Genomic DNA, 12,222 nt, shown 5'->3' with positions numbered 1-12,222 from the left:
CTGCGTGAAGACACAGATGCTGGGTGTGGGCCAGCTCCTCTGTTTCTGCTTGTTTTCCTCTGAAACTGCCATAGTAAGTAGGGGGTGGGAAGAAGCCTCTTATTGTTAGAGTATCTTTCAGTAGGAGATTCAAAACCTTGAACAAATCTGCTGTGCCACTGGGAAGCAGTATTGTAATTCTTATTACAGTAAATTCAAACAAGAAGCACTGAGTTTTACCTGATGAGATGAGGCTTGAACAGTTCTTATACGTATCTCACCAATGAATATCAGTGCAGACTGACTTGATCAGTCAGATGAGATTTGATGCTATCAAATCCATTGGTTTCCCCAATTTTCCTAGAGGTACAGGCTGTTGCCACTGCAGCGTATGTGAAATAAAAGATAATTCAATAACCTGTGATGTTGCCCCTGTGAGTCATTAGCTAAATTCTACTGCAGTTTAGAACAGCGAAGAAAGATCAAAAGGAAGGATTTTTATTCATTACTTTCTGTTTATGATATAGCATATCATTTTTCTATATGGTTGCACCACAATTGTTTTCCAAATTGTAAAACAAAAACTATTTCAATAAAGAAAATGTGCTTTGAAGGCTTTATTTTATTTTATTTTGTTTTATTTTACAGCTTACAGGTCAGAAAACTATGATGAGAAATCTAATCAGAAACAAACAAAAAATCAAATACAGTAGTCTCAATTTCAATACGCAGGAGGTTAATAGCTTTCCCTTTTTCAATAACATGAAAAGTAGAAGCGATAACTGAAATAAAAAACACCAATGGTTTGCAATGTCATTGCACTGAGTGCAGGTTATTCATTAGAGAAAATGAGTTTACATCCTTCAGACTAGAGATAGGTCATTAGAAACATCCTCATTCATACATATAACATATATTGGTTTTGTGCTGGGATAATATCTCACAAATATTAATAGTGTACATAGAATTTTTCTTAGAGTTAAATTTTCATAAGAGTAATTTCAGGAAGTGTTATTAAGAAAAGTAATTTAAAAAAAAAAAACAAAAAAAAAAAACAAGCAAACAAAAGTCATACAAAAATCACCCTGTGGTTTAGATTTATAAAATGTCTACTTTCCAAATATATTCATGTGTATCAATGTACAGGCTCTTTCAGAACTCATACAAGACAGGAAAGTCTTCAATAATGTACTGATTAATCTTCATTTTACTCCAGGAAGCATTTATAGAACAAAAATTACATGAAATTCCTTTAACTATAATGGTGTTTTAAGTACACTTTGTCCTACACTTTGTATGTGTTCTACTTTAAATAGATGTAGTATAATTAGGAAGTATGAATTGAGCTGAACCAGGAAAGAAAATCCTTAATTGAGTCCATTCCATTCCCTGTGTCTCTGGCATTCACAGATACATACTAACTTAAAATTTCTTTGTTTATCAGTACAATGCTAATAATTCAGTAATTAAAATAAATATGGAATGTAATTTTAAAATTTTAGGATAGTTAGCAAAATATTTTAATTATTTAATGGCATGCAAAAATTGATTAGAGTAACAAGTTTATGATTCTGAGTTGCTTGAGGAGTTATCCTCTCTCTCTGAGAAAATTAACTCGTGCTCATTTTATAGGTAACTGGCATGAAGAAGGCAGTGTCGGGTAGAGTAAGAATTCTTTACTATTGAAGCCTGTCTATGCTCATCTTCCTATTCTGAGTAAGGAGGTATACAGTCTTTGCTGCCACTTCCATGGCAATGATGTGAAAGGGAGAGAGCCTTTCTTAATGCCTAATGGCATTAAGCTTGTACTTAAATAGTTTTGTGTAGGTTAGCAGCAAGTGCTGGAGTCTTATGTTCCCTAGAGTAATTGTTGTCAGATGTCAGAAAAATGCATTTGTTTCTCGGTAATTAAAAGCAGCTCCCTATGTAACTTTTCAGAAGAAAGATGACTACAGTCTGGGCTTGTTCTGTTGTATTATAGACCAGGCCATGCCTCAGTGTAAAGATAGAATAAAGAATAAAACCAACATTCATCCTTTGTGAGGAGTTTGAAATGCTGTCCTGCCCACCACACCCAGACCTTTGACGAACTACCTTTTATAGCAAGAGATAGCAAAGCTCAAGAGGAACACAGAAGCAGGGGAAGAATATAATTGCCTGATCAAAGAACCAAAGTAGGTGTCTCTTCTGCAGTCACTGCAATTATCTCATACATGTGTTGATTTCCTGAAAACTTCCTCAAAGCGCCCATTTGATGTGGAAGTGTTGAATGAGAAATCAATACGAAGGAAATTAAATGCCATTCATCCAGTTTCAAAAAGAGGAGCCCAAATACAATGCAGTGGTTCAGAAGATTCTGTTCAAAGAGGCAGTTTCAGAGAAATGACCGTCTATAACAGATGAGAAGGACAGGATTCTTTTCCTTTTAATCCATAGAAGAAATAGCCCCTTGAAATTTTACTAACACCTAATGGGCAATACTTACAGCTCAGTCTCCATGAATTCATTGCCCTCTTGGTGATATCTAAGTGTGCCATGAAAACAGCTGCTCCCCTATCTCCACATTTTTTCTGTTAGTGCCTCTTCTAGAAGTATTTAGAGCAAAGGAACAGGAAAAAAGGGGGATAAATGTAGGAAATTTTAAAACTGTATTAATGAGAAAAGAAGAAGATCTTCTGTACTATCTATCGTTTCCCACGTTAGTTTTCCCTGCCTGAATTTCCAGTTTTGTGATCAGCCACATTTCAAATGTTTTAAGAAAAAAGTCTTCTCCAAATTACTTTAAGACTGCTTCAAAATCTGGTGCATAGCGTCTCTTTTACATGTATCTTTTGAGCTACATTTCAGACTGTGAAATCAAGCCCTTCTTTCACCCCAAACTGCATTTTGTCTGTATCATCTCCTTTGAACTCCTAAGTTTATGCCACTTTTTTAGCTGCTGTAGTTTTTCTTCCTCTTCTTGGTGTTTCTCCCATGTTGCCAAATGATGTGATCTGAAGGCCAGCAGTGCCACCCAGCCCTTATGTCAGTAAGATCACTTCTGGTATGTGTTCTGCCTTTTTACTGGAGGGAAAAAAAGTATATATATGTATATATCTATATCTATCTATCTATATATATACTTCTGTATAAATATATAAAACACCCTATATTCTAAGAATGCTTTCAGGACACAGTGCTAATCACACTATTAGTCACTTCAAAATAAGCTGGCACTGAAATGCATTCCTGATGAATACATCAACGTTGAGTTAGATTTATTTTTTAGTATAGAGAAATGAGTTACAAAATTACCTGTTTTGTTTTGTTTAGAATACAATAAGTTACAAGCTTATTCACAGCATGCAGTTCTAGCAGAGGTCAAAACTTGAACTTAGCCTGATTGGTATTGGTAAATGTATTTTTAATACTAAAGATATTCCCAAGTAAAATCAGTAGTGATATATGGAATATAAATTAATGTACTATATATTGAATTATATACATTTATTAAATGTAATACCCTCCTTAGTGGGTCTGCTTGAGCTAACAGAATTCAGCATACAGCTGGGAGCAAAAAGCATATAAAATGTAAACAGAAGTAAGCAGGGACAGCTCTGGAGGAGCTGGTGTATTGGGGGAAAAGCAAAAAAACACCTTTGGTCACCCTGTGTTGAAGGTAAACGGTGATAATACTGTAATCACCAGCCACTCCAAAGAGCCATTTGAAATAAGTTGTTGTGGATTTGCAGCTGTAGGAAGGAAAATTAAAAACTTGGGAACCTTGATGTGGAAATTATCATCGTGATGCCATTGTTGCTTTTTGTCACTTGTAGTTTGTATTTTTATTCTACAACCATAACTTCATGCACTATAACTTCACTGCTCAGCCAATTACCCCATCTAAACATGGGATACATGCAATTTTAGTGATCTATCAGCCTAATCACTACTGCAATTAGAATCACATTAGTTTTTCAACAAACTAAAAACCATTTTTTAAACGTGTCACTCCTTGTTTGAGATAACTTTTTCTGTTATTTTCATCCACCCACACTCACCTCAGTGCTTTTGTCACTGCTCAGCCTCCTAGCTGCTGGGATTCCAGCTTTTTTTCCATAAGGACCCATGGCTACAGAGCCATTACCTGAGCAGCAGAACACTATTATCTGACATGAACTGGCAAAAGCTGTTGAGTATCAGAGATTCAGAGTTAGATTTGGAATGTGGCAGTTGCTAAGATTTATAAGGCTCATATCTGTGCTACAAATACCTGTTTGACTCAGCTGCTGAAGCACAACAGCTGACATACACATCCATTTTAGCAAAAGCCTTTAGTATGCCTGTACTGTTAATGGCAATGTGTCAGCCTGCATGTCAAGATGTGACGGGCCCCTTCCAGAGAGAGATTATCTGTTTTTCTCCTTCCAAGGCATAATGAGACCATGTTAGACATCTTTCGCCAAAGTCCCTATCTTGTCCTCTGAGGCACGGTTTGTACCTTTGTTCTTTATATGTGCTACTTTTGGAACACATTTTATTTCACAGAAGGAAGAAGACAAGAACAATTTATGAACTAAGTGTCAGTGGGCTTGTTCCCAATAATTTATACAGTACTAAAAACCCCAGATAATGAATTTGCAGAGATGCGGCTTTGGAAGCAAAGAGTGCACAGAAAAGTTCTGCCCCATACATGCAATGGAACGACTTTCCAAAGCTGATCAACAGCACAAATTCTCCCTAAAATTAGGGGTTATCTCAAACATATCAGAATTCAGTGTACCAAGAAGTATAGAATAGTTTTTCTCATCTGTCCAGTGTTAGCTCACAAAACTCAGGCTGTTTTTGTTAAAGTTTCTGCCCCAGTCAAGGGTTTGGCTATTACTGCTCTTCAGGTAGGTTGCTGCTGACTCATCCCTTAGCATTGACCTACCTACTTGAAACAGGCCCCAAGCTCTCCATCCCTTCACATACTTTCCATCCCTGCTGCTGAGCCCTCCTCAGATCCTCCACATCCCTGGGAGGGCCCTTAGCCTCTGCTCTGTACTCTGACAAGCAGGGAGAGACAATAGCTGGCCATGGCTTGGGAGCCATGCACTTATTTGCACTAAGAATGCTTTGTTGACTCGTACTCGACATCTGCTGTCACCCCACGTCCTTTTTGGCAGTGGTGCCATTCTGCCAATCTCTTCACAGCTTGTTCTGATGCAAGGAAGAATTTCTTTCCAGATGCAGAGCATTGCAGTTCTGATCGTACTTCATGATGTGAATGTTGGCCTGTATTTCATTATTAATTTGGCCTAGATTATGTTGTTAAATTAAGACAATTTTTTAACGTTCTCATGCTGATTTTGTCAAAGTCCTGTTATATTCAAATGAAAAATTAAGAACTGGACCAGGCTATGAAAAGTCACTGTGGGCTTGAGTTGCATGGGTTTTGTTAGAACTAACTTCAAAGGATATTTCAGAATTATGTTTACAATTTTCATTACATTGTGCATTCATGGTACTTTTAAGTTTTCAGTCAGAATAGAAGTCTATGCAAAAAAAGAAAATATTGTTAGTCAGAGACAATTAAGTTGATACACATGAACATATATCTGAAATCAAGCAGAACAAAATTGGATGGGAAAGTTGACATACAAAAGCCTGTAAGTTAAATATATTTAAAATTGCCAAAGTTTGTAATACAGCTTAATCCAGCATTAAAAAAATATTTATTGTACTGACAAATTTATGAGCTTGGTGTTTTTTTTCTGCTTTGTTCCCTTTTCCCTTCACTGTTTTTCTTTTTTTGTCTCCTGTCTAAAATGGGTGTTGATTAAGTGGTAGAGATAAATCTGCCCAGTGCAATATTCTTAGAAATACTTTAAAAAAAAAAGACAGCTTAGACAACATGAAGCTTGTAAATAATTTACAGGTTTTGGAGTACTTCATAAGACCATGTGCTGGAAGTGTAATTTCCCAGCAGTAAAACAGCAAGCAGGAGAGACCATCAAAAGGCAGAGCATATTTATTATTCTCTATCTCTGTTCTCTCTGCCAGTCTATCTTATTTTCTCTTTAAAGCAGAGAGGACAGGACTCAGGAAGAACAGTTCAAGATGAATTTATGCTCCTTTCCTTTTCTTCCACAAGGAACACATAATGCAATCTAATGCAATTTTAAAGGACTGTCAAACAAATTTTCTGTAACAAAATAAATTATATATACATTTGGAGGGAAAAAAAAGAATATGGGAAATGGTTTAAACGTCTAAAATTTTTCTTTCAAACTATTTAATTATATTGCTTCATAAGAGTTAAATGAAAAATTAGAAACATTTTTTTTTTTAAATTGCAGTTGGTACAATGGAAGAAGTCAGCAATAACTTGATATAAAGCCATGGGGAATACTTAACAATTACAATATTAAATGCCTTTTACAGAAATGGAGAAATCTCTTGATAAATTCAATAATGCCAGATTTATGAGACAGCAAAAGAATGTTATTGGAGGTAAATGATGTTCACTAGATATGTATTTAGATTCAAATTGCTCAAGGAAAAACTGTTTGCATCTTGTAGAGTCTCAGAAGAAAGCTCCAAGCTTAAAAAAGAAAAGTTTGAAACTAACTGTTTTTTCTAAGCGTAATTGGCCAATATTTCAGGGTTTACATTCTGTGGATGGAAAATGTAAGCCGTTACTGGCAATGCTGTGACAAAGAGAAGAGCTAAATACAGAGAACCTACCTAGATAAATTCAAGAAGTTATTCATTACCTGCACTTTCATTCCGCTTGCATCAGTGACAGCCTCTGTGGCCATACACAAGTCATTTTGTACTTATGTCTCCATGCCTGCCCTTTGTCTACCTGTTCTGATCAAACAATTGTTTCTTACTATGTATTTGCATGCTCCCACTTATCAGGAACTTAAGGTCTGATTTTGGCTGAGGGCAAGTGACGTAAATCAAAATTTTGGTTGAGGGTGACATCAGTCAAAATAATCCAACATGTATAGATCTGACATGGGTTTTTTCAGGCAGTGCATCATTTCTCAATTAGTGAGATGACACTGTTTGTTTCTTCACATAAGCTGTCAAAGCTATGAATATCTTCTTGTTCCTTATTTGATCTAATAGAAATGTCATTTGTCACAGGAAAAGCTGTTATTACACTGGCAAATGATGTTACACTGTTCTTTATCTTCATATGAAGCTACTTCCTTTCCCCAGTGCTCCAGAATAGGATCACATATGAGTGTGAATTGCATAGCACTTGACAAATATATATATATGAACCTTAACTGACTTTTCTTCCCTTACTTTGTTTCCAGGCATACTTCTGTCTTATAGAGCTTGCCAGGCTTTTTTTTCACCCACTGCATTGAAGAAGGAATTAAGGCAAAATGGAATTATGTGCATTGTCTGAAATCATCTGCTCAGTCTGGAAAGTTTGGGACTTGACTCCAGAGTCTTGCCTTTGATTTTTACTGCATGACTTAGTAACTGATATTGTATTCCTTGTTTTTCCTACCTCTTTACATAATTCATTTTTATAAAGTGACTGCTCTAATCCTCTTTTCTTCCCCTTTGTTTCACTTTGTTTTCTCTGACTACACCCTGCTGTGACAGATTCTGCTCATTCTTCCTTACATATTTCAGTTTATAAACAAGATGTAAAGAGGCAGAAGGATCTGCAAGGCTTGAGAAAGACCTTCTGAGGTGGAGTTTTCTGAACATACTAACTGTAACTCATCAGCTACACTATGACTGCTTATTTTGATTTTGATACTGAACTGCAAATGCAGTTTAGCTTCCTGCTCTGTTTCTGTGCCACACAGGTGCTGCTTGCCCATGACCAGTGGTGACATTGACACCTGGCTCTGCAGCACAGTGGCTGCTGCTCATGCTGTCACTCAGTTCTATATGCTGAAGTTGAGAAGAAATGGCACAGAAAAAAAAATTGTCCAATGGGAACTCTTTAGGAAGGCATTTCAAAGTGATGCATTAATATTGTTAGAGTGAAATCAGGCTCATGTAGAATGTTGAACTTTTAGGTTCACACATATTCTATGTGGTCTTTTAACACAGGGCTTGCCTGAAACAGATTCCACATTATTTATTGTCTCTAACTTCTTCCAGGAATGTCCCAGTGGTGTTGTCAATGAAGAGACCTTCAAAGAGATTTACTCTCAGTTCTTTCCACAGGGAGGTGAGTACTTGGCAGCCCTCACTAGTACAGCAGTGCATTGTGGCATGTTTGTTTACTTATAAGTGTGACAAAAGACCCTATTCAAATTAAGAAACTGTCGTTGTCTCAGGCTCTGTTTAACTCTTGGGGTACTTATTGGACACATTTAAAAGTGTAAGTTTCTGAAGGAAATGCAACATCTACATGAAGTCAACCTGCTGTTACGAAGATGCCACCTGTATTTGGGTATCTTTGAAGTAGGTTATTTCCTTTCAAACTTCCTATGCATTCTTTTCCATTCTCTTTCACTCCACAAAACCTCTCACAGTAGGATTGAAATCTGTAGGAGGTACTAGTCTTGTGGGTCAAATTAAAATCTAGTATCAGTGGGAGAACTCCCTTGACTTTCATGGAGTTTCTTTACATAAACAAAGGTTTTTTCTGCTATGCTTAATTTCAGTGCAATGGCTTCCAGGGCCTTCAGTAATTTCTATTTCTTCATTATCTTTCAGTGCAACGAAGGCAACACAAAACATTTCACTTTTTCTTTTTGCATAGAAACTCAGATTATTTTTTAGTTTGAATAGTTTTCCCCTCTTTTCTTCTGCTTACCTTTACCATTCAGTCCTCCCTCTTCCTATTTTCCTACAGCTCTTCAGTCCTGCCTCTTCATCTTTTCCCACAACTCTTGAGATTTGCATGCTAGCATAGGACTGTTCGTAGCTCTTCATAGCTCTTTCTTTTCATGCACGTAAAAAAAAAATCAGAAACCCCCTCAACTTAATTGGTGGGAACAAAAGCTTTTCCAATTAGTTTCATTTTAAATAAAAACCTACAAGGTAAAGAGCAGCATTCATTGTGGATTACCATCACTGGAATCCTCAGCAAGTAGGCACAATCAATAGGGAAGAACAAGAGGCTAGAAGAATTGACCCACTTACTGATTATTTCTGCATCTAAGCTTTTAAGCCCAGCTAATTACAGTTTCAGATATTGCGTTTTCTAACCACTCTGGCTGGTGAAAACAACCACTCCGTATGTGGTTTACTACACCTTTACTGCACTTAAAATTATAAGAATAAAAAAAATCTTATTGTTACACTCAAAATAGTTCATGGGCAAAAAGAAAGAACAACTTTTACACAAATAGATTTATTGTTAGAATAAGTGCATTCTCAAAAGTATAGCCTTTCTTAGTCCAGAGCTAACTGTTACAAAGAAACAGTGAGAACATTAGTAAAATTAAAATTAAAATTGCTACACAGACACTAATTAGTTGCTACCCCATTTCCTTGTCTTATGCTCACCTGCCCCCTGCTCCTCTGGACCTTTCGAGGAGTGGTGTCATTTGTGGGAGAAAGTGAGGAGTCAGCATGCAGAATTCTCCCACAAGGAATCTGATACTTTTGTTGGTGCTTTTTCGGTCTTTGTTCTAGGATTCACTTCGGATCATTTGTGTACCTTTCTGGTTTTCAGCTCTATGTTACTTCTAAATTTATTGAATGGCATCTTTTACTATTTCCTTGTTTCTTGCTACCCCTAATACCACTCTTGTCCAGCTCCACATCTGTTTTTCTTCACCAGGCTCCAGGTGAGACCATTATGGCTGTAGGTTCTCCAGTTCCAGCCTGTGCCCCATCCCCTCCCACATCCTACCCACGCCAGCATTACAGCCTAGAATAACTGTGTGTTTTTAGAGTTGTACCATAAAAGCAAAACCAATCGGCCTCAGAAACGTGGCTGATCAGAGAAGCAGTTGCCACAGCTACGCAGGGGAAAACAAAGACAAAGCTGCAGGCAGGTTAAGAGGAGCCCATGCAGCATGAGCCTGCCTGGCCTTGGTCCTGCAGTGAGCTCTGCAAATCCTATGGCTTGTCGGCAGCAGTGGCAACAGTATTCAGAGCTGACAATGGTACTGTACTTTTTGGAATGAAAATATGCTTTTTTCTTTTTCTTTATTTAATTTTGGGAAGACATAGTAAAAAGAATCCCTAAGAAAACCAGGATCCAATAGACTACTATAAATCATTAGCTTCTTTTCAGTTTTGAGTCCATGAAGTGAACTTAACCCCAAAATCAAATTCAAAACTCCTGTTTGCTTCAGAGGTGCTAATACACTACATTTCCTGTCACCTGCACAGCAACTTTGCTTTACTGAATCAGAATTATTTTTATAGAAACCCCATGTATTACAATTTTAGCATGGTACTAAAATATCAAATCCAGATAATTCATCTGCAGTAGATGCTGCTGTACATGCTAACAGCATTTTAGCTTTTTCAGTAAAGCAGTTTTAGAGATTCTCAATGAATTGCAACAAGAAGTGACCACCAGAAGCTTATTCCACTCACTGCCTATGGTCCACATCCTCCACATGAAGGCCGACTGCTAAAGAATCCATGAAGACAGTGTAAATAAATGTGAAAGCACTATGCAGTTTTCCTCAAAATTGCAGGAAGAATAATCAGAGGACACAGCAGAAGAGCTGATTGTCCTCACAAGAGTAACAGCTCACAGCAGCAATTCTATTGTTTTTGCAGGCGCAATGAGACTTATAGCATTTTCTGTAGGTTTTGATATGTTTTGCAGATGCCTTGCTGACTTCTGCTATTTTTTGAGAGGTTTGAAAACCCAAGTCTGTTCTTGGTTTCCCACAGTAGACAAGATGTCTTCCAAGAACCATTAATATAGCCTGTTAACTGCAGAGTGAAATCACCGTATTGAAGCTTCTAGTTAAGCAGCCAGTCTGATGTTTCACCTGTGAGTGTAATGCCAATGTGCTGTGTGCAGTGAAGGCCTCTGAATTTCAGCTGAACTTGAAACACTGCTTTTGCATGTGAATATTGAAAAATATTTAAAATCACAACAGCAAAAGCAATGTATTCGTATGTCCCCATGTTAAAACATCATACATGTAGATGTGTGCCACAAATGTTCACATAATCAAAAAACTGACACACCAGAATTTGTAATTAAAACAGTACATATCACCTGAATAAAAGGAATGATATTGAGTAACATTTTAAGCCTTAGAGTGATCAAGCAATTATCAAATCATGATCTGCTGATTTCATCCAGCAACTTTATCAAGTGATGTCAAGGACTAACCAGGACTAGGGACACAGGATCTACAAGAATATCAAAGGAGATGACGCAGAATTGTAGTAAAATCAGTGTATTTCAAAAGGCAGGAATAGCTTTCTGAAAAGTTTTCCATGCCCAAAAGATAGAAAAATAGAAAATTAACTTTCTAGAAAATGAGAAAGACAGTGCTATACTGGTGAATGACTAGGCCCCAGTAGCTTCCCTGCATGCACACAACAGGTTGTCTGAGAAAAAAACATTGGGATTTGTTCTTCAGCCGTGCAGGTCACAGATAGGAATCCGCACATTGAACAATTATTGTGCTCTTCAGTTAAGAAAAAAATGGATTATGTTCATGGTTTTCTAAGGCTTACTCTTGGATATATAATGATTACCGTTTTTTGGTCTGATATTTAAAATGTTTTAATGATGTATTTCAAAAGAATTCTGATATATTATCTGTTCCTGCCTCAACCTGTCAAAATATCAATTTAACGTACAAGTTGTATCAGATCCTTGAAATGAAAACACATCTGACTTAAAAAGTGAAGCTTTTGTCTAAAGTGATTAATGTTCAAGATGTGTATGGGGATCACATTAAGTAGCTGTAATTAAAACACCAGAGTACCTCATCCTGCAGTGCTTTAGAAGACAAAATTTCAGACTAAAATTACATGCACAAACAAAATGTAAATACACAGAAAATGATTAGGAATATTTCACACGTTTTCAAGAAATGAGTGCCAAGAGAATTGGACGGTATTTAAAATTCAATTTACAGTAATTATGCCTCTATGATGTTTTTTTTTTTTTCTGAAGATTTGTGTACTGTATTGTTGTACAACATATGTCTCAGTAGATTTTAAAAAATAGGAGAATTAAAATTCTAAACATCATAAACTTTAGTAAAGAAGTTTACATTTTTCAGTTAAAGTGGAAATTCGCCTGCTTAAGCAACCACACTGATGGCTGGCATCATGGATGACTGAACGACTATCTCTACAGAATTT

At 36.7% G+C, this 12,222-nt stretch overlaps 1 protein-coding gene across 3 annotated transcripts in view; it reads left to right on the top strand.

Annotated features, from left to right (window-relative positions):
• Nucleotides 1-12,222, top strand: part of KCNIP4 (potassium voltage-gated channel interacting protein 4) — a 281,459-nt gene that overhangs the window by 253,523 nt on the left and 15,714 nt on the right. For all 3 annotated transcript variants that reach the window (XM_042812623.1, XM_042812624.1, XM_042812625.1), the window contains one exon: nucleotides 8,080-8,149. In XM_042812623.1, the coding sequence (XP_042668557.1) occupies nucleotides 8,080-8,149 (70 nt within the window). The remainder of the gene's footprint in view (nucleotides 1-8,079; nucleotides 8,150-12,222) is intronic.

This window comes from Centrocercus urophasianus, unplaced genomic scaffold (genome assembly GCF_019232065.1).
Source record: "Centrocercus urophasianus isolate 14NV4802_14NV808 unplaced genomic scaffold, USGS_Curo_1.0 seq_13, whole genome shotgun sequence".
NCBI classification, from domain to species: Eukaryota; Metazoa; Chordata; class Aves; order Galliformes; family Phasianidae; genus Centrocercus; species Centrocercus urophasianus.
This window is presented reverse-complemented; position numbering and strand designations above follow the sequence as displayed.